Source organism: Grampus griseus, assembly GCF_964374135.1.
Source record: "Grampus griseus genome assembly, chromosome: 11".
Classification (NCBI taxonomy): Eukaryota; Metazoa; Chordata; class Mammalia; order Artiodactyla; family Delphinidae; genus Grampus; species Grampus griseus.
Genome location: NC_139005.1, coordinates 96,768,747 through 96,790,092, shown reverse-complemented (window position 1 = coordinate 96,790,092; position 21,346 = coordinate 96,768,747). Strand labels below are relative to the sequence as shown.

At 55.6% G+C, this 21,346-nt stretch overlaps 1 protein-coding gene across 1 annotated transcript; it reads right to left on the bottom strand.

Moving 5' to 3' along the window:
• Positions 1-2,927: 2,927 nt before the first annotated feature.
• BIK (BCL2 interacting killer) lies at positions 2,928-20,842 on the bottom strand (the record flags this gene model as incomplete). Its single annotated transcript, XM_082666199.1, has 7 exons — positions 2,928-3,107; positions 3,711-3,810; positions 4,543-4,650; positions 5,866-6,015; positions 18,543-18,618; positions 19,404-19,458; positions 20,828-20,842. The coding sequence occupies 7 exons, from the start codon at positions 20,840-20,842 to the stop codon at positions 3,027-3,029; spliced, it is 585 nt and encodes a 194-aa protein (XP_082522325.1). The 3' UTR covers positions 2,928-3,026.
• Between the last annotated feature and the right edge of the window lie 504 nt (positions 20,843-21,346).

Sequence of the window (21,346 nt, the reverse complement as noted above, 5' to 3'; positions counted from 1 at the left end):
GGGCTGCATCTCTACTTCAGGAGCCCTGGAGGGTTGGGTGGGCAGGCCCTTGCCCTGCCCCTGCTGACCCTGAATCTGGACAAGTGACAGAGGCGGGGGATTGTGAAGGGAGCTTTGGGAGGAGTCCTAGGGTGAGGGCCTGGGGGCCATGGTGGACCCTACAGCCTGTTCCTTGACAGGACCTTGGACAGTTCCTGTGCCCTTGGGGAAGACACCAGTGCTGTCCTCGGTCCGCAGGAGCTGGGACTCGCACCTGCCACCACATCTCTGGTTCCATGTCCGTGGAGAACCTTGGCCTGCTTCTTTCCAGCCACTTGACTCCCCAGGTCTACCTGGAACTGGGCACCGCTCCCCTCCCGTGGTCTGTGTGTCCACTTTGCGTGCGGCAGTGCCCCGGGGCCTGCCACAGAACTGCTGCAGGAGGTCGGGGGGCATTGTGTGGAAATTCTCTAGGAATCATGAGGCCAGTGGGTGGCCCCTGCCCTCTGCCTGAGAGGGACAGGCCTCTGGCTCTTCCTTTTAGGGACTGGAGAGTGCTTTCTGGTACTGCTGTTGACTCAGACTGAAGCCACTCTCAGCTCCTAAGGGCTGAGCGTCTTTCCGCTACTGTGGAAACTGCCATGTGGAGCAGCTGGAGCGGGTTTGACTGGATCCCAATCTGATTGGGGTGGGAGGACCCTGGTGTGACGGAAGCCTGGGTCCCCTTGGTCAAGTCCCCTACCTCTGGGCCTCAGTTTGCCCCTAGTCGGGTGGGCTTGTCTGGAGCAGATGAGAGTGAAGTGCTGGCCCAAACGGCCAGAACCGCATCTGCTCAGGAGGTCGAGCACCGCGTGGGAGCTAAAGTTGTAGCAAGCTAGCAAGGCCCCAGGGTTGTGTGAACTGGGAGACAACAGTGGGTCAGACGCTGCCCCGAGCTGGCCAGTCTGCCTCCATGCCCAGGCCTGTCTCCCAGCCCAGGGCCTTTGTACTGCAGTCCGGATCCCCCAGCCCCTCCTCAGAGAGGACTTTCTCACCCACCGCAGGCCCCGTCATTTTCTCTGTCCTTTGGGGCCCTCAGAACACATCCGACAATACTCTTGGCTGATTTATGTGCATTTTTTCCTTCCCTAAAATGAGTGTGAGATCTGAGGCAGGCACCCATGCTGTCTTCACATCCCCAGAACCTGCCCCAGAGCTGATGTAGAACAGTGGGGGCTCCTGATACCCATGGGTGGGAAGAATGTTGCAAACCCCAGGACAGGATGACCCTGGGGAATGTATCCCCAGGCTCCTGCAGGGAGAGGCCACTGCCCAGCCAGCATCAGCTGCCACCTGGGGGCCCCATGTAGTGTTTCCAGTCTGTCTCTTCCCTGAGGAGCCCCACACTCCTGGAGAAGCCACAGGCAACCCTGGCCGCAACCACGTGGGTACATGGTTGGGTGGGCAGTTTGTCCTGAGAGCTCAGGATGGAGCAAGCTGGGTGGTCAGGGAGGACTTCCTGGAAGAGGTGCCTCTGGCTTTAGCCTTGCCACATCCTTGGCCACTCTGATTCTACAGTGGGTGCCCGGGCCTTGGAGTTAGTACATCCACACAGGGTGAGGCCTGGGATCACTTCCAGGTCTATAAGCTTGGTGGGGATGGGGTACTTGTCTGGGATAGAAAGTGACCTTTCCAGATGAAACAGCCTGCCACAGATGGGGCATCTGAGCAATTGCCTGGGAATTGGGAGATTCTGGGCTCACCCTGTGAGGTTCTGAGGGCCTGACATAGTGACACCTTACACAGGAAAGGGAGTGAAGTTAGGCCTTAAAGCTGCGAAGGGCCAGACGTTGGGGAGCTGTGGCATAAGGCCTGGGAGCCGCGTGGTCCCCTCAGTCATGAGGATTGGAAGGTGCTGGGGGAGTGGGCAGGATGCATCTCCTGCGGGGTCTGGAGTGGGGCAGGGTCTGACCAGCCTGGCTGGAAGGTGGAGAGGCAGCTGCATCTGCTGGATCAGCTCCGGGGCTGAGTGGAGGGCAGGGAAGGCTCCCCAGCCCTGGGCTCAGGAGGGGGCAGGAAGACGAGGCTGCAGGAGGTGCTGGGTTGGGGGAGTGGAATGTGGGTGGGGGAGCTGGAAGAAGGTGGCTCACCCCAGCCCACGGTTGGCATGAGGTAGGGGACTGGGGGTGGGGAGAGGCAAAATGGCCTGGCAGGATCTAGAAACAGCACTGGGTCCAGGTCTGGGGTGGGCCGAGCCCGCAGGGTGGGAGGCCTGGCATCCTGCCCCTGGTGCCCCCTGCCCAGCCCCCTCTCCGCACCATACCGCTGCGAGAATCCCCACAGACTGCACTGCTCCAGAAGGAAGCGCTGGCTAAGCAGATGGGGGGAGAGCAGGCAGCCCAGTTACAGGAGGCACTGACAGCCTAAAGGAAATAATCCCTAATGGCAGACTTCAGGCACTAAGGCATGACAAGGAGGGATGAACCAGCTTGTGTTGGGCCAGACACGCCAGCATTTGCAGGTGCAGGAAGGAGCCAGGAGGCTGTGTGGTACACGTGGGTGCACAGGTGGCCAGGAGCACGCCCTGCCCTCCCCCAACCCACAGGCAAAATGCAGCCCACTCTGCAAACCCCCGGAGAGGACCAGAGGCTGTCTGGAAACCAACATTTTATTGAGCTCTCCTCACCCCACAGAAATCTATTCCAGCAGATTCTTTTTGCCACGGGCATCACGGATACGGGGGTGTGGCCAGCACTCCCCCCGCTGCGCACTATTTGACCGACCCCAGAGAGGGAGGCTCCTCCTCAGGACAGGCCCCCGCAGAGCAGGCTGGGGCCAGGAGAGCAGGTCATTAACCAGTAATGACCCCAGAGGTAAAATAAATTCATTTCTCTTACAAAAACAAGGGAAAAACTAGTGTGAACCTCAGTGTCCCAGCACTCGGAGTTTAAATATAAAAAAGGGGCAACAGAAAACAGTTAAAAGCCAGCCAAACCGACAAGGCCACCTCCAGGGTGGTGGCGGAGCGGGCGGGGGGCCAGCCCCACCCCACGCGGGCCAGCAGCGGGTCAGTGGAGGCGGCGCCCCCAGCTGAGCGTCACCACCAGCAGCAGGGACAGCGCCAGCTCGGGCCACGGGCTGGGGGACACCTGCGGGATGAAGGTGGGGACGAGTGAGGACCTCCAGCCTGCAACAGGCCTGCTCGCTCCACACCCAGCAGGGACAAGGCAGGCGAGGGCGGGGGGGGGAGCGCTCCGCTCAGAACTGGGGCGGGGGGGGGGGTCTGGGGCGAGGTGACCAGAAAGCCGAGGGGCACAGGAGGGGTAGGAGAGGCCAGTGGCCCTGAGGACACGGCAGGAGCGGAGGCCAGCCCACCAGGGGCTGCCTGTCTGCCGGGAACTGGTGTGGGGGCCGTTCTGCTGTGCTGGCGGGGAGGGAAGGGGAGCAGTCAGGGAAGCTGCTCAGGACAAGGAGCCGCTGTGAGCCACCAGTCTGCCGCATGGAGGCGATTCCTGGCAGAGGGAGAAGCACGGCTCAGGTGTGGAAGCAGGCAAGGATTCGTGCATCTGGTCCACAAGCCAGAGTCTCAAACCCAGAGGCCTTTGGGACCAGGCAGCAGTAGAAACGGGGCAAGCAGGCAGGACCGGGTAGTAGGGAGTGGTGCGGACTGTGGCATCCAGAGAGGGTATGCCCCGTGGAGCAGCGGCACCACTGGCAGGAATGTAAGTCAAGGTCATGGAATCAAGGCTTACCCTGTCCCTGAGGGTCAGGAAGCTCCAGAGGCTTCTGTTCTCCCTGAGGTTAGTGAAAGCCACCATAAAACTTCTAAGAACGTCCCTCAGTCCTATGTGGCTGTAGGGAAAAACAAGCTGTAAGACAAAGGGGGGCAGGGCCATTACGCAGGAACAGGGGCAGAGACGGCCTTGACTGGAGGTGACAACTGTCACCCTATCCCCCTTCCCTGGGCGCCTCCACCAATGAGAGGCCTCTCTCCATGGGCTGTTGGTGGTCCTGTAGTCATCCTGCTAGGGGTCTGGACTTGCGTCCCGGAGCCGGACCCAGGGCAACGCCCCGCTGCCCACCGGCCCAGAGGCAGGTCCAGGGGAGGAGGAGCCGTGTTCTGAGAGGCCCGGGCTCCTCAGAGGAAGGCTGCCTCCCCGGAGACCAAGGGACCGTGTCAGCTTGCATCCTGGTCTTTTGTGGTAGGGTCTCTCTGTCCCCACCTGGGCAATTCTGTGAGGTTCCGAGAACCTGCAAGGAAGCCGGCGATTCCCGGAAGCTGAGTCCTCACGCGAGAGCCCGTCCCATGCAGAAGGCTCCGCCCACACGGCTGGGCACAGAGCTCCGTCTTGGCTCACTCAGCAATTCCTGTCATTTTAAGTCAAGGCTCTGCTGGAAAGGGGCTACCTCGGCTCGATGAGGGGAGGACAGAAAGGCGCCGGGGTCTGTGGCCCAGGCCAGCTCCAGGAGCTGGGGACCCAGCGGGGGAAGGGGGAGCTGCGGGCTTCAGGGCTGCCCAGGAGCGGAGCCACCGGGGGCCAGCCCTGGTCTGTGGGGGTCCTGGGCCGGGCAGGGGCTCGTCACCTGTACACGGTCATCCGGATGGGCTCGACGAACTGGGGTAGCAGCAGCCTCAGTTCCATCTCGTCAGCAATGGAGGCCAGCTGCATGGCCAAGTAATGGGGGCCGTCACTGCAGGGAGGCCACAGGGAGCTAGCTGTTGCGCTGGTGACCCACAGCCCCAGACCGACAGGTTCGTCGCGAGGTTCGGGGGCAGGGAACCTTCACACACCCCTTCAGAAGAAGCCCGTGGGGTCCCCTCCCCTGGAGTGCAAGTCCTAGACCCCGGGGAGAGGGCTGCCCAGGAGAAGCCTGTGCCCACCGCCCCCCCTTGTGGGAGTGCAGGGAGACACTGAGAGCCTGTGACAGCAGTCAGCTTCCCTTTCCCCTCCCAGGATGACTGAGTGCCCCAGAGAACCCTGGGAGGGACCCTGGCACATGTCCCCTGGACCCCAATCCTGAGATTACCTCTGATGGTACCACCCCTTCTCAGAAAGGGGGGGCTACCTGGCCCCTGTCTAGGCCCCCCCATTCTCACTGAATGAGTCCCTGATGGAAGCGGGGCCGTGCACACGCCCACCGGGCACCTGGGCCAGCTTCAGCTCTGGTCTCAGCGGGCTGCCCACATTCCATCCCAGTGACTTGGCTGGGAATTCCCAGGACCCTGAGCCCCTCCCAGCCTAGCCTTGGCCATCTGCCCAGTCTGGGGTAGGGGTTTGCTAGGGAGGGCTGGCCGGCAATCAGGTAGTGGGTTGGGTTCAAGTCAGGACAACACTGCCCCGGGCTCCATCTACAGATGCAGCGTGGAAGGGCAGGTGGCAGATTTTCAGGTCCCTCCAGCCCTAAAGTCCCGACCAGTCCCAAACCCCAAGTCCAGGACCTCACGGCTAAGCGATTCCTGAGGCCTAAAGCAGGGGGAAGCATCCAGAACCCTGGTGCTGATGCTGGGACAATCTCTTCCTGGCTGCCCTGACAACTAGGTCAGGTCTGCATCTGAAGTGGCCTCCTTCTGACTTTCTAAAACTGAATCCATCTCTTAAGAGGCCTTGAGGTGACTGTGGTCCTGAGGGCCAGGAGGCACCCTGTCTTAAGGCCACAAGCTTGAGTCATTTTGATGGCCAGTGCCATCCTGGGACTATGAATATGCTGGGTGCTCTGAGGGGCCCCTCTGTGAGCTGCTGTCAGAGCACAGCTGCCTTGCCCAGGGCACCTGCCTGCGTGACCACGCCCAGGGAATTTCCACTCTGCAGCCCTGTCTGGAGAACCCAGAAGGCTCTGCTAACCACCCGGCCACGGTCACTGACCAGGAATGGGGATGGGCAGGGCCCAGAGGCAATTGGGACCTACCTGTAGGGGGAGACAGGGTGGAACTCCAAGATATTGGTCACGCCGGGTAGCCCCTCACGTTGGTCATCCAGGAAGCCAGGGCCATGGTTTTGCAGGAAGGTGTACAAAAAGAGGTTCCTAGAGAGGGGTCTTGCTTGATACATTTCTTCTCTGGAGAAAAAAGAAGTAGACTGGATGCTTTGGGGTGTCACTCACTAGTCACCTTACCTCTACCCTAGCTTCCCCGGCGTGAATCCTGCTGTGTATGCTTGCTGTGTGCCTCTGGGCAAGTCACCGTGCCTCTCTGTTCTGTCATACACCCCTCAGGGATTTGGAGAAGACTCATAAGCGCCCTTGCCTTTTTCTCTTTTTTTTTTTTGTGAAAAGAGAATCAGGGAATTCCCTGGCGGTCCAGTGGTTAGGACTTGGTCGGGGAACTAAGATCCGGAAAGCCGTGGGGCACGGCCAAAAAAAAAAAAGAGCAAATCAGACTACAAACGTATGTTTCTAATACGGGCCCCCAAGAGGCCTGTAGTCAAACTAAAAAACCCAAGTGTCTGGTGTCACAGTGGCCTAAGGCTGGGCTCCAGCAGGAGAGCCAATTCGTTGGGTTCTGCCAGCTTCCAATTGCTACGCCCCTCGAGCAGAAAAAGCAAATGCAAGCTACACGAGGAAAAGTCACCCACAATCCCAACTCCCAGAGGGATATTGCCAGTTTCTAAACACATTCGCAGCACACGTATTTTCAAAAATGGGATCACTCCTGGGGCAGGGAGTGGGGCAGAACGAATTGGGAGATTGGGATTGACATATATACACTACTGTGTATAAAGTAGATAACTAATGAGAACCTAAAAGAAAAAAAAAGGGATCACTCCTTACATAGTATTTTATAACCTCCTTTCTTCGCTTGATGTCTCACCTCTCCACTCCCCTGGCTCCTTGCTAATAGAACTAGTTTTGGGGGTGGCCCTGATCTGTGTTCATCTAAGGCTGACACTCCTGTTCTCACTTTCCCGGCACGCCTTGCAGCTAGTGGTGGGCATGTCACCCAGTTCTGGTCAATGAGGTCTCAGAAGTCTGACATGGGGGCCGAAAGGGAGCAGACACAGCCTGGGCAGCTGTGTTTACATGTTCACATCATCGCTTGTGATAGCCGGTGAGGCCTGTGACCGTGTTCACCAGAATCTACCCCACACTGTATCAAACAGCCTTCAGTCCGGAATATAGTGAATGAAGAACCAAAGGGCCTGAGTTCAAATCCCAGCTCTTCCACTCAGCAGCTGTGTGATGTCACAGTTTTCTCATCTGTAAGGTACCCCCACACACACTGGGCTGTTGGGGAATGAAGGAGTCTCCTTTAAGTACTTTGAGCAGAGCCTGGAACACGGGGGGAACAGGCACTGTTATGACCTCTGTACTTCAGTCCATTATTCTTATAATAATAATAAATTGTAGGGAATTCCCTGGCAGTCCAGTGGTTAGGACTCCCCGCTTCCACTGTAGGGGGCACGGGTTCGATCCCTGGTCGGGGAACTAAGATCCCACGTGCCGCGGGGCACGGCCAAAAAAAATTAATTGTATTAATAACTAATGGGCTTACACCCAAGTCTCCTGCTCCCCAGGCCAGAGTGGACCAGCGTTCATCCCTGAAGTGGACTGCAGGCAGGACGTGCACGGGCACAGAGACACGGAGCTAAACAAGCACGCGTGCGCTTACCACGTGCTTTCAGCATTAAAGGGTGACGGCTGGAAATGCAAAGAAAGACAGGGCAGGGGCTCGTGGGCACACAGGTTAAGGTTCCTGGGTCCTCCAGGTGTCTCGGGGCAAGTCTAGACAAGTTATTCTCCACAGTGCATCCAAACTGCATGCAGAGATGGACATGATGTCATCAAGGGCGCAGACAGGTATCTGGGGGGTCTGGGGCACTCTGGCCTTTGAGAAAGAAAACCACATAAGGACAGCACTGTTCCAGAGAGAATAAATGCCCAGAATCTGTATCAAAGAGAGATGGCTGTTTCAGTTTCCTGAGAGGGAAACAGTTTTACATCTGTTCAGATGCAAGCTCAGTGTGAAAGGCAGGTCCGCAGGAGCTGGGGCTGGAGAGACCAGACGTGTAAACACAGCCACAAAGGCCACAAAAGAGCCCCGGCCTGACATATGCCACCCGCACCTGTCAGGACAGCCCCTTCCCCTGTGGGCTGAAAGGAGCTGTCAGGTCAGATCTGGTGGGTGGAGGGAGGGTGGCCCCCGGCAGGGCTGGGGGAAGGGTGCTGCCACCTGCTGAGGGCACCTGCAGGCAAAGTATTAAGAGGGCCTGACCCAGCGACTCCCCCAAACCAGCAGGGAGGGTCACGGGGACTTTCCTAAGACCCCACACCCAGCAGAGGTACCACTCCGGGTGCCTAAATCTTCACACGTTTGTTCTAGAGACTGCTGGGTATCGGTGAAAAGCCATGAGGTGAATCTAGATCCACCGGCCATCCTTGAGGAAAAAGCAGACGACAAAACTAGTATGGTTTGAAGCCACTTCTGTAGCCAGGGGTGACTTTCAGCCCTTCCCCTTTTGATTAGGGGAGGCTGAACCAAGGTCACAAATCCTACTCCCAGGCCCCGGACCCCCGCGGGGTTGGGGCGGTGCATGGACACCACTTTGGGGCGGGGTGGGCTCAACTAAGTTAGGTTTACCTTAAGAAAACTGTAAATGAGTCTTAACAAGCTAGATCAACATACAAAAAACAGCATTCCTACAAGGCAACTAGAAAATATTATAGACAATAAATACATCTACAGAAATATAAGGGTTTTGATCAGGAATGAATTTAAGAAAGGATGCTTAAAATCTTTATGGACAAAAATTTTAAATTCCATTAACGGACTTAAAAGACCCAGATAGGGCTTCCCTGGTGGCGCAGTGGTTGAGAGTCCGCCTGCCGATGCAGGGGACACGGGTTCGTGCCCCGGTCCGGGAAGATCCCACATGCCGTGGAGCGTCTGGGCCCGTGAGCCATGGCCGCTGAGCCTGCGCTTCCGGAGCCTGTGCTCCGCAACGGGAGAGGCCACAACAGTGAGAGGCCCGCATACCGCAAAAAAAAAAAAAAAGACCCAGATAAATGGAGACAGGTTTTAACACTGCACAGGTTGTAAGCCCTGTGAACTTGACCTTGTGTTAGGCTGGCATTTCAGGAATTGGGACCAGGAGCTCTTGCTGCCTTCAGGCCCCAGGCCCCAGGCCCCAGGGTGTCTATGCAAATGGCTATTTTCCAGGGAAAGCTACCCCGTCAGGGAGATGACGTCATTTGTATCAGTCTCCCTGATCCCTCACCCCTCCCCCCCTCCCCAGCCCCCTGAGCACGGGGCTCTTCTCTTCCCAGGGATGGCTTATGGTCCCGTGGACACCCCTTCCCAAGGGGTCACAAGGGGACTTCACTGGGCACATGGCCTGAACCTCACCTTGACCCACCTTCTCAATATCCCTCGTCCCCAGTAGACGCCTAGAATCCCGGGCACCTTGTGTACCAAATGGGATGAGGGGCCCTACCAGGCAGGTGCCTGACCAGGGACAGTGGCTACTGGCAGCTTGGCCAGGCTGGGGGTGAGGCCTGTGCTGTGTCTGACCAGCTCCACGGATGGCTGAGCAACGGAGTGGTGCCTCCCCAACCAGACTGAACTGTTTGGGGGCAGGACCCACGTCTGCACCTTCATGTGGGTCCCCAGACCCCTCCGGACCTCTCTTGGGCTGGCCTGGGAAGAGAACAAAGACACCAGACTCTCTTCTCCCCTTGCTCATCATCTGAGCCCTGCACGGATGCTCCAGGACAGGTGGGGGGATCTTGGGTTAACGTCCTAACCCACCCACTCGCCTGCAGTGAGATCTTGGGCCAGACCCTCAATTTCCTTATCTGTTAAATGGGGATAATGGTCCCAAGATAATAGGGTTCCTCTTCCAGGCAAGAACAAGCACTAATTGTCTTATAATTCTGGCTCATGTCTGGGTATCTACTATTGTCAGGCAGTGATTTAAGCCCTCCCTGTACATGGATTAACTCTAAAATGCTCCCCACTTAATCCCGTATCTAAGTCAGAGAAGTGAAGATTGAATCCAAGTCCTCTGCCCTCTTGCTTCTAGCCAATGCAAAGGTTCTGGCTGGTATCAATGGAGGAGAATCAGCAGTCAGGCCTAGGCTGTCCTTGGGCCTCTAGATCTGAGCGAGAGAACAGTGTGGCCAGAGAGCTGGGGGCAGGGTCCCTACGGCAGCCTGCCAGCTCTGGTCCCTCCCAGCTACCGCATCACCCCAGTGGAGGCCCAGGGCCGGTCCCTCCTGTCTGGCCCTGCTCCTGCTGGGGTCTCCAATCTGATCTCCACTCAGCAGCCTCAAATCTGACCCTGCCACCCCCTCTTAGCTCCCCAGTCCCCTCGGGAGACATGCTACACCATTACCAGGGCCCTCTTCTCCCCCTGGTCGCCTTAGCCCTGCCACCCCAATCCTGGACCTGGTTCCCACCACACTACAGAGCACGTACCCAGACGTGCCAAGCCTCTAGTCTTTGCCTGGGCAGTGCCACTGGCCATCCTCAGTCTCCTTTTGACATCCCTGTTGGTCCCTGCTGGGTGTCCTTGGGTAAGTCAACCTCTGTGCCAAGCTTACTCACTCCTCAATGAGGACACTAGCAATAGCCATTTCACGGGGGACAAATAGAAGCTGGGACTTCCCTGGAGGTCCAGTGGTTAGGACTCCCGAGCTTCCACTGCAGGGGGCCCGGGTTCGATCCCTGGTGGGGGAACTAAGATGCCGCAAGCCACATGGTGTGGCCAAAAAAAAAAAACACGTAAAAAGAAGCTGCCCTTACTGTTAATCTCTGCTTCCTGGCACACAACACAGAGCAGATAAATGCTTGTCGAATGACTAAACAAAGCCAAGTACTGAGGTCACTGCAGCTGCAGATCCAGGAGCCTGGACTGGTTTCAAGCATCTATTTTTTTCCAGCATATTTGCAAATGAGTAGTTTAAAACCCTTCTTTGGTGAAAGGAAGGCACACCCACCCAGGCTGCAGCCCACACATACCCTCCTGCACACTCAGTGGAAACCCATCTTCCTCCAGAGCTCCAGATGCAAACTGCTGTCCCCACAGCCATGAGGACACCTGCAGGGCTTGGAAGGGAGGGCAGGCTCTGGACCAGCCAGCCTGCAGTGTCACTGGCTGTGTCTCTTCCACACACACACTGAGATGGGAACAGCTGCCCCCTCTTTGGAGGGGGGACCCTCAGTTGCCCGAAGCCCAGCCTTCCCCCTGTCCCTGCAGGCCTTGCAGCAAAGCAGGAACAGGTGATGACCCCTCTGGGACCACATCAGAGCCATCTGGTAAATGCAGTCCTGGGTGCCAGGCCAGTGGCTGCTGGGTGGATCCAGCTGGAAAGCCCTGGTCCCCAGTCTTTTCCTTTGGGGCTTCCCGCCCCCTCCATGAGCAGGGCAATGCCCTGGCTTACAGAGCACCCAATGCTCAAAGCATCAAGTGGAAAAGCCCTGACCTCAGCAAGACAGACCCAGCTTCCAGTCCCAGCTCTGCCACGGCTGTGTGACCAGAACCAGAGAGGGCTCTCCAGCACAGAAGCGGCACAGCCTCCAGGACTGTTCAGAGGAATAAAAGATACCACTGTTGCCCATTTTCTGCCACCTAGCAGGGGCTCCACAGCTGGTTAAGAAATCAACAGACCCAGAAGGGAACGGGAAACAGCTAGCCCCTGCTTCTCTGGGGGCCAGTTTGACAGTCTCTACCAAAGTCACAAATGCACACAACCCTTTAATTTCTGGAAATGTGTCCTCCAGTGAGGCCGGCCTGTACCTGGCAGGATCTTGCTGGGCCAAGATCCTGAAGGTGCATGCACACAGCAGGGGGCACGACTTAACTGTGCTGCCACAGGGGTAAGAAGAAAAGACAAACACCTCCACCTGCGTGAGCGCATCTCCTGAAGGAGAAAGGCGATTAGTAAAGAGGGGAAGGGGCCTCTCTGGGACAAAGGTAGGAAGGAGACTGAATTTTTACTATAAATGTTTTCCTCTTCCTGAACATATGCTGGTATCACTGATTCAGAAAATAAAGCAAAAGCAACTGTTTCAAGTTCATAGCTTTAATTTGCGGTCTCAGATACTGATGTTTGTCTTAAAGGTCTGTTTCAGGAATCAGGCATCCAACCCCTCCCAGCCCCACTCCCCGCCCCTGCACCACCGCTCCCTCCCCACCTGGCAGGAGAGGTCCAGACTTATGAACCTGCAGATGTCCCAAGCAGCTGGTCTGATGTGGGTGGGGCTCACTTCCCTTAAGTGAAGGAGAAATACCTGGGGGACAAGGAGAGAGGAAAGAAAGGAGGGAGAGGAAAGTAAGGAGAGGGAAAGGTTATTTCAAGCAAAAGGTTGGAAATTCACCTGTGGGGTGGGCAGGAGTTAGAAAGCTGCAGCTTGGAAGGGACCCCCCTCAAGTCCTACTGCCGCAGCAGCACCGGAGCCCTCCTTCCACCTTGAACCCCAGCACAGGTGCTGGCCTGAGCCACCTGGGACCAGGCGCAAACACTGCCAGCCACCGAGCAAGAGGCTGGGGTGGCCTCAGGCAAAGGCTGCCCACTCTGGGCCCGGTGCTTCTCGCTCAGTAACCCCACACCCTTTTTATTTGCATCTAGAGTCCAGCCTCCGTCAGGACTCAGGGTTGGAACCGGGAAGGGCTTGTCACACACATACGTGGGAGGAGCTACATTAAATCTGGCCTCAACCCCAGGACACACCCTTGGCCGCAGTTTAAGGTCACAGTTTGGCTGGAGTTGCTCAGGGCTGACTGGGCTCCAGGTCCCCAGCACCTGACCCGATGAGCTCCGGAATGTCAGCGGGAAGAACGATGCAAGACCAGCGCCCTCTTCTCCTCCCCACCTGGGCAGGTTGGCCCCGCACAAATGGAAGGAGCTGGGGCCTCTGGGTAGCGTGGAAAGAAGTCACGATTAGCTGTGAGTGACAAGAGCAAGCTAAGGACCTGCTGTTTATGCAGATGTTGATTTCTCACTGCTTACACAGTATTTATGAATGGAAACGCTGTAGCAAAGGGGCCCTGGGCTGGGCGCACACCTGGGTTCTGCTCCAGCTTGGCTGTGCTACTCTGGACAAATTCCTTAGCCCCTCTGGACCCCTAATTCTTCACTTGTAAAACAAGCATTGGGGACAGATTCTTTTCTGTCCTTTCCTGCTCAAATATCCATTAAAAAAACAAACTGTAGAGAAAGTGTAAAAGATTAATAATTCTCTTGACAACTAATTTTGAAATGGTTTTCAACCAGTTTGCTGAGGTCTGAAAGTTTCTGTCCCGCCCCAAATTCCTCAGTTGAAAACCTAATGCCCAGTAATGGGAAAAGGAGGTGGGGCCGCTGGGAGGCAAACAGATCATGAGGGCTCTGCTAGTGGGTTTCGTCTCTTCTAAACGAGGCCCAGGAGAGCTCCCTTCCCCATCCTCCACTGAGGATACAGGAAGTCTGGGGCACCCTGACCTTGGACTTCCAGAATCCAGAACTGTGAGAAATAAATGTCTGTGGCTTATGAACCGTCCAGCTTGTGGTATTTTGTAAGAATACACACTTCAATGAATTGAACAGAAAAAAGGCAGGGGAAACATGGTGAGGAGACCCTGGCAGGCCAGGTCGGAGGGGATCCCAGTCAACCAAGTCCTGTTGACACCCCTGTGCTTCTCCATCACCATTAGAAAGGAAAGGTGCCAAGATACCGCCTGGGTCTGCAGTTTAAGGAGCATGTATTTCAAACAGTAAATGCCGAAGAGGGTGTGGAGAAAAGGGAACCCTCCTACACTGTTTTTGGTAATGTAAACTGATGCAGTCACTATGGAAAACAGTGTGGAGTTTCCTTAAAAAACTAAAAATAGAGCTTCCATAGAATCCAGCAATCCCAATCCTAGGCATGTATCTACAAAAGGTGAAAACTCAAATTCAAAAAGATGCATGCACCCTCAATGTTCATAGCAGTGTTATTCACAATTGCCGAGACATGGAAACAACCCAAGTGCCCATCAACACATGATTGGTTTTAAGACGTGGTGTGTGTGTGTATACACAATGAAATATTACTCAGCCATAAAAAAGAATGAAGTATTGCCATTTGCAGCAATATGCAATATGTATGGACCTAGAGATTATCACACTCAAACAGAGAAAGACAAATATTACATGATATCAGTTATATGTGGAATCTAAAACAGCACAAATGAATTTATTTACAAAACAGACTCAGACACAGAAAACTTATGGTTACAAAAGGGGAAGGGGGGGATAAATTAGGAGTATCAGATTAACAGATCCACACTATCATATACTATTTTTTTTTTTGGCCGCGCCAGGCGGCATGCGGGATATCTTAGTTCCCCGACCAGGGATTGAACCCGCTACCCCGCGGAGTCTTCAACACTGGACCACCAGGGAAGTCCTCACACCATCATATATAAAATAAACAAGGATTTACTGTATAGCACAGGAAACTACATTCAGTGTCTTGTGATAATCTATAATGGAAAAAAATTTTTTTAAATATATATTGTTTCTGAATCACTTTGCTGTACACCTGGAACTAACACAATACTGTAAATCAACTATACTTCAATTAAAGTACCTAAGAAGAATTTAAGTGAAGGACTACGCCCTGCTTTCTTCAGGTCTGGGTCTCCCTCCAGCGCTGTGGCGTCTCAACCACTCACGAGATCCTGTCACGGAGCGCTCCAGTCAGCAGCCTTGGGGGCTCCCATTTCCTCCCTGGGACAGATCTCAGCTCCCCACTCCCACCTTTTCACACCCTCAACCCCACCTTTACACCCTCCTTCTGCCTTCCCCAGGTTGGCATCAGGGACCTGCTTCTTCCTCCAGGCCCAGCCCAGAACCCACCTCGTTCCAGGACAGAATTATCTGTTCCGTACCCAGCATCCTGCGTAAACAGACCTGGATTAGGCACTTAGCCCATGACGGGTCTCATTAAATGTTTACCTGTCTATCTGCCCTGGCTCAGAGCAGGAACCCTGTGAGCGGGGACAGCCCAGTGGGAACCAGACAGTACAATGTCCAATAGAATGAGGGAACTGGGCTCACAGGACAGTCGGCTCCTGGCTGGGGCACCCTGGACTGGACAGCCTCACCTTTTGAGAGGAGGCAGAGGCTGCACGCATGGTATACGGTCAGCGCTCACTAATGGGAAGCTCTCGTCTGGTGAGTCTGGAGCTCAGGAGAGGCGCATGCCCACCCTGTGTCAGAGCTGGGATTTCCCGGATGCGTCATTGTTGGCACACGGGAAATCCGGCCCATCTCCCTGCCGGGACTCAGAGCCTGCTCTGAGGTCCAAGCCAGACACAAGTGACCCTCCCCAGATAGCCACGTGGGGCTGCCCGCTCCGGCCCAGAGCTTGCATCTCCTGTCAGACTCTGGGCGACCCCGTGTCTTCTCCCACCTCCAGAAAAACAGGTTTACCAAGCAGTGCCTGACAAGGCCCAGCGGGTGTTTTGTGTCGTCACATCCTAATATTGACACTAGGATAATCAGCTGCCCTCCGCGAGCCGCCCCAGTGCCCTGACCACCAGGCCTGGCCTCTCCTGCCTGCCTCAGGGCCCACGAGGGACTTGGACCGGGGACTTATTTGCTTACATCCAGGGCCCGGCCCCAACCAACCCGCGGCAGGACAAAGCCACGACTGCACACGTCCACTCCAGACCCGCTGCAGGCTTCCTGGTGGCCGCCGACAACAAAATCCCGAGCGTGCCGGGAACTTCCTTGAAACCCCTTGGAATTGTTCTGAGCCAAGAAAAAAACAGCCGGACTCTCGTGGGATCCACTATGTCCACGGCAGGGGAAGCAAGAAGCCATTAATTGTCTACAAACTTAATGGGTTCACTAAAAACAGGATGCTTTCCAGGGAGAGGGGAAAACACCTCCGAGGTCAGGGTCAAGACCCACCGATGGATGGAGCCCTTCGCGGTGTGCCCCCTTCCATTTACTAGAGGACTGGATGTGAAAAAATGGACTATAACACTGCTCTCTACTTTCTTTGCAGCTCAGTTTTTATACCTACTAACCACTTAAGAAAATTTACAATAAACATACATACAACCGTCTAACCAGCTTCTTCCCAGAGTGCCCAGGCTGTGACGGGCACTGGAGATGCTCTAATGAGTGTGACCTTTCTAAATTCCTCTTCTAATGGAACTACAGGCTAGTGTAAATCACACGAAGTGAGCACACATAATTCCCACACTGTCTTGAGTGTCCTGAAGACAGTATAGTCAAGTCTTAGGCCAGCCCACACTCCGGAGTGTTTCTCCCAAGACTGTTCCTTACTTTCTGAGACAGACCGCATGCTGTCTATGTAATGTGTATGTCTCTAAATAAATCCACTTCTTACCTATCCAAAAAAAAGGTACTAGGCCAGAGGGACCGCTGGGAAGAGTGGGAGGGCTGTGGCTTTAGATCAGGTAGTCAGGGAAGACTTCTCAGAGAAGGAAGCAACTGAGTTGAGATGATGAGTCTGACATGCACAAAGACCGTGCTGCTAAGTACATCACTCCATCCCTCCCATGCAAGGCCACACAGAATCCCTGATGCTTGGAGAAATATTCCTGCTGACATAGTTCCACCAAAAAAAGAAAAAGAAAGACCACCTGGCAGCCATCTTAGAAGGTAGATTAAATATGTTCCCCACCCTTGCAGTGGTTAAGAATCCGCCTGCCAATGCAGGGAACACGGGTTCCATCCCTGGTCTGGGAAGATTCCACATGCTGAGGAGCAACTAGGCCCGTGTGCCACAACTACTGAGCCTGCGTGCCACAACTACTAAAGCCCGCGCACCTAGAGCCCATGCTCCGCAACTAGAGAAGCCACTGCAATGAGAAGCCTGCGCACCGCAACGAAGAGGAGCCCCCGCTCGCCGCAACTAGAGAAAGCCCGCGCGCAGCAACACAACAAAGACCCAGCACAGCCAAAAAGAAATTAAAAAAAAAAGTTCCCGACGCTAAAGGACATTTTGAGGCACTCCCTGAAAGCTCACACTCTGGAAGCCACCCTCTCCAGACCCCTCAGGCATTTTAAACCAAACCCAAGCAAAAATAAACTTGTACAGTCTAATGTTGGTAAGGCTGAAGAAGCCACAGTGACCTTGAGGTTAAAACGGTGGGAAATCCCCAAATCCTGGAATGAGAAGGGAGGGGAGATGGGGGGGTACACAGACAAGCAGCACCAGCAGCCAGGTGCTAAGACTGGAATCCGGGCCATTTAGGGACCAGGTGCAAATCACCCAAAAAGTGCTGTTCCTAAGGACCCATTCCAAGGGCATGTCCAAAATAAGTAGAAATAAGATTAAAGTGTTAACTCCAGAGAAGTCAGTAACAGCCACCAACACTTGGGGGTGGTGTTCCTCCGTCCCTGTTGGGAAACCTCACGGACCCATTTTACAGAATGAGCAAACTGAGGCTCAGAGGTGGAGTAGCCCGTCTAAGACAACACAGCTGGAAAGTGGCTGCGTGGAGAGTTTGGCCTGGCTTCTAGGAAACGGCTCATAATGCCTCCTGAACTATGTCTCAGTTTCTCCATCTGTAAAATGAGGCCTACCATCCTTGGAGGCTGGCCAGCACAGAGCCCTCCCTAGCGTAGTAAGGATAAAACCGATAACCCTCCCTTCCTCCCTTCCTCCCTTCCTGGGCAGCTGGAGCAAAGCCTGCGCAGAAAACCAAGCCACATGGGTGCTTGAAAAATGTTACAACAGCAGCGGCAGCAAGAGCAACAGCAGCAACACCCGGCCCCCAGGGTGGCTCCTTCTGGCGAAAATTACAGTAACAATGAACGGTTTACAAAACGACTCACACCCAGGAGGTAACGAGCCCGGGGAACCCCACCCCCACCCCCAGGGCTGGTTGGGGCCGCGCGGGGCTTGCGGCTGGACCCCTCTTGGTCACCGGATAGAACGCGCCCGGCGGCCCCTCCAGCGCCGCGGCGCCCGGCGGTCCCCGGTTTACACAAGCGAGCCGGGCGCCTTCCCCGCGCGGCGCACCTGCACTGGGCGTGGGTAGGAGGAGGGCGCCGCGCCCGCTCGGCGCGCAGTTCCTGTTCCGGACTTCCCCGCGTCCCGAGTCCGGCCGGTTTCGGGCCCCTCGAAGGTGCGCGGCTCCGGGGCGCCCCGGGGTCAGCGGGGACCGGTGCTCGACGCCATCTTCCGTTTTTTGGTGGCCGCGCGGCTGTACCGTCTCGGCCCTGGGCCTCGGCCCTGGGCTGGCAGCCCCGCTCTCTGGCCCGTCCCCCGAGGACGTGGGAGCCCGGCCCCGGAGGCCGCGCAGGAGGGAGGAGCGGGGCGATGCGGCGCCGGGTTCCCGGGGCGCGGCGCAGAGGGGCCGCCCCATTGCACAGATGCGGAGACTGAGGCCCGCAGAGGCCCCGGCTGCCACGGTCGCCAACCGGGAACTGGAGCCCCCGCCAGCGAGGAGGTGTTTCGGAGCCGGGGTCCCCAGACGTCGCCCGCGAGTAACACCCGGGACAGGGAAACCTGGGTACGGGTCCCCCACCTTCCAGCCGGCGCCCAGGGCAGCCCCCGGGCGCTTACCTGCCGGGCTCGGGCTGGGCAGAGGGGCGGACGCCAGCGGAGTTAGGGTCACAGCAGGGGGGGCAGGGCTCGGACTCACCTCGCGTCGGCGGTGGCAATGGCGGTGACGGTGGCGGCGGCCGCAGCGCTCGAGCCGGGAGGCGTATTGTCTACGGCTAGGGGCCCGCGCGCGCGACCATATAAAACGCCGGGCCCCGCCCCGGCCCGCCCTCAGGGCCGCCTCCCCGGCCAATAGCACGGACTCCAGGACCCAGTCGGGTCCGAATGGCAACAGAGCTGCTACAAGTGTGATCTGTTTACTTGTTTACTGTCTTTCTGCCTCCTGCGGTCTGCAGGTTTGTTTTGTCGCGTGCGCTGGTTTGCTCTGGGGAATATTTGTGGATGAATCCCCTGGCTGCGTTTGGGTGGGTATTCCAGGATCTTTATATCCTCAAAGAACTCCTAGGGGATTGATGCTTTTTTCTTGCCCACGAGGCTCAAAGAGGACTTAATGACCTGCTAAATGACAGCATGAATTCAGCGTTCAAATATTGGCGCTCTTAGTGCTGGCAGCTTCAGGAGTTAGGTTTTGTTTTTTTTTTCTTCAATTTTTTAAACTGTGGTAAAATGCACATAGCAAAATTTGCCATCTTTACTATTTTTAAGTGTACTGTTCACTGGTATTAAATACATTCATAATGTTGTGCATTCATCTCCATAACTCTCCATCTTTCAAAACAAACTGTAAAAATACACCAGTAAAAAATAACTCCCCATTCCTCCCTCCCCCGGGTCCTGGCAACCATCAGGCGTCAGGTGTTTTTAAGCCTATTTCACAAATGTGAAAACTAAGACTCAAACTTCTGTAGAAACAGCATCAGCAGCATTCAACCAAAGCCTGGCGTCTTCCTGCCCCACTCCTTCCCACCCCGCATCCTTCCAGCTGCACCATCCATCACACCTCCATTCCCATCGCCGTAGTGGGGGCAGCCCGCCCTGCCCTGGCGCTCCTGGGCCTAGGGAGAGATGAGTGGCAGAGAAGGGCCCCCAAAGCCTCGGGGGAGGGAGGAGAAATCAGAAAAGGTCCAGGCAGGGTGGTACCCAGCCCTGGGGTGGGCTAAGGAGGTGTCGGGTCTCGAGTCCCCAACCTGTTATTGCTGGGGTGTGTTGAGGTGGAGGAATGCAGAGCAGAGCACTGGGGTTACAAAGTAGCTGTTGTCCCAGGAACAAAACAAAGCTTGTTTACCTCAGTCCTGCTGCCTATTGGAACAGAGAAACAGCAGGGTCCGGGGAGCTCCCCTTGCCTTAGTTCTGCCATTTGCTACCTGTTGGAGATCCCCTCACCCCTTCTTCCCACCTCTGGAGTGATGACACTGATATGGATTTTTCCTTCATTGTTCTCATCTGTGAAATGGGATGATGGCATGCCCCCTCCCCCCACCACCACCCTATAGGGTTATAGGGAGGATCAGAGGAGATAATCATCAAATGTTTAGTAAACTCCCAGCAGAGTTTAAGCTTCAAGGCCCCTCCCACCCTCTCTTCTGGCCTCTTCTGATTTTGTAATCCTTTCTTTGAGGGCCTCCCAAATCACATTGACTCCAAGCCCTACAAAGCCTGGATTTCCCTGGGCTGCTAATAGCCACAGGGTGCTTTACAGGCGGAGGGAGGAGCCCTCCAAAATAGGGACCTCTCTCCAAAAGCAACTCTTCAGATGAGAAAACAGACTCAGAGGGGAAGCAATGGCATGGTCTCATCTATGTGTGTAAGAATGCTTCCAGAGGGGTCTCAAGGCTGAAGCCATGGTGCCAGGTACAGAGTAGGCATTCAGTAAACATTAGCGGAACAGCTGGAGGAAGGAGGACAGTTTAGGGACAGATGGGGGATAGAAGTGCCCAAGGAGGGGGTGGGTGAAAATATTTGCCTTGCAAGGTCCCCAAATAATATGCAGATCAAACGGACAGGAGGAAGAAAAGCCTTTTGGATGGGAATTGAGCCTGTAGAAGGCCTTGCCTTCCTATCAGTCCAGAAGAGATTAGATGGCAAATGATAATAGCAGTAACAATAACAATAGGAGCTGCCAGGATCTCCTCAGATCCCTCAACCCCAGGGCTAAGCACTTTCTATTATCACCTGTAATTCTTACCACTGTCCCATGTTACAGACACCCGTATACCCACAAAGGGTCCATGTACAGGCAAGAGAGACCTTGTGGACCCATTTTACAGATCAGGAAACTGAGGCTCTGAAAAAGGAGGCCAGCCACTTGCCGGAGACCACCCAGCCCTTGAGCAGCAGAAGCAGATTGAAGCCTGGGTCTCCCTACTCCTGCTGCAGTGTCCTTTCCACCCTCCATGGCTGGCCTCCAAACCTCCTGGGCCTCACCTTCCCCTTCCCCATCGGGATTTGCTGGCCTGTCCCAAGGCCATCAGGCTGTGGATCCTGCGTCATAAAACACCACGATCCCGTGGGCAGTCCCTTCCTTCCCTGGGGGCCTCCTTCCTGAAGAGCTGCCTGCTCTGGAGCCTCCGGATTCTCCGAGCCCCAGGCAAGCCCCTGCTGCTGAGGCCATGACCATGTCTCTCTGCAGTTCAGGGATCCATGACCCAGCAGACCCTCTGCTCCAACTTAGGGTTGAGTTTTGTCCTTACTGTGACTTTCTTTGATCATCCATTTAACAAATATTGACACCTACCATATGCCAGGCAGGGGGGTAGGTGATGGGGATCTAGAGACGACATATTCATGGCATTAATACAGGGCCCACATCCAAGTGGAGGAGAAACCAGTGACAGGAGAATAGAGCTCTGGGCAGCTGGGCACACAGCGTGCACTCAAGGAGGGAGAGTAAAGCCAGGCAGTGTGTGAAGAGTGGGGGCGGGGTGGGTCTTTTAACCAGGGTGT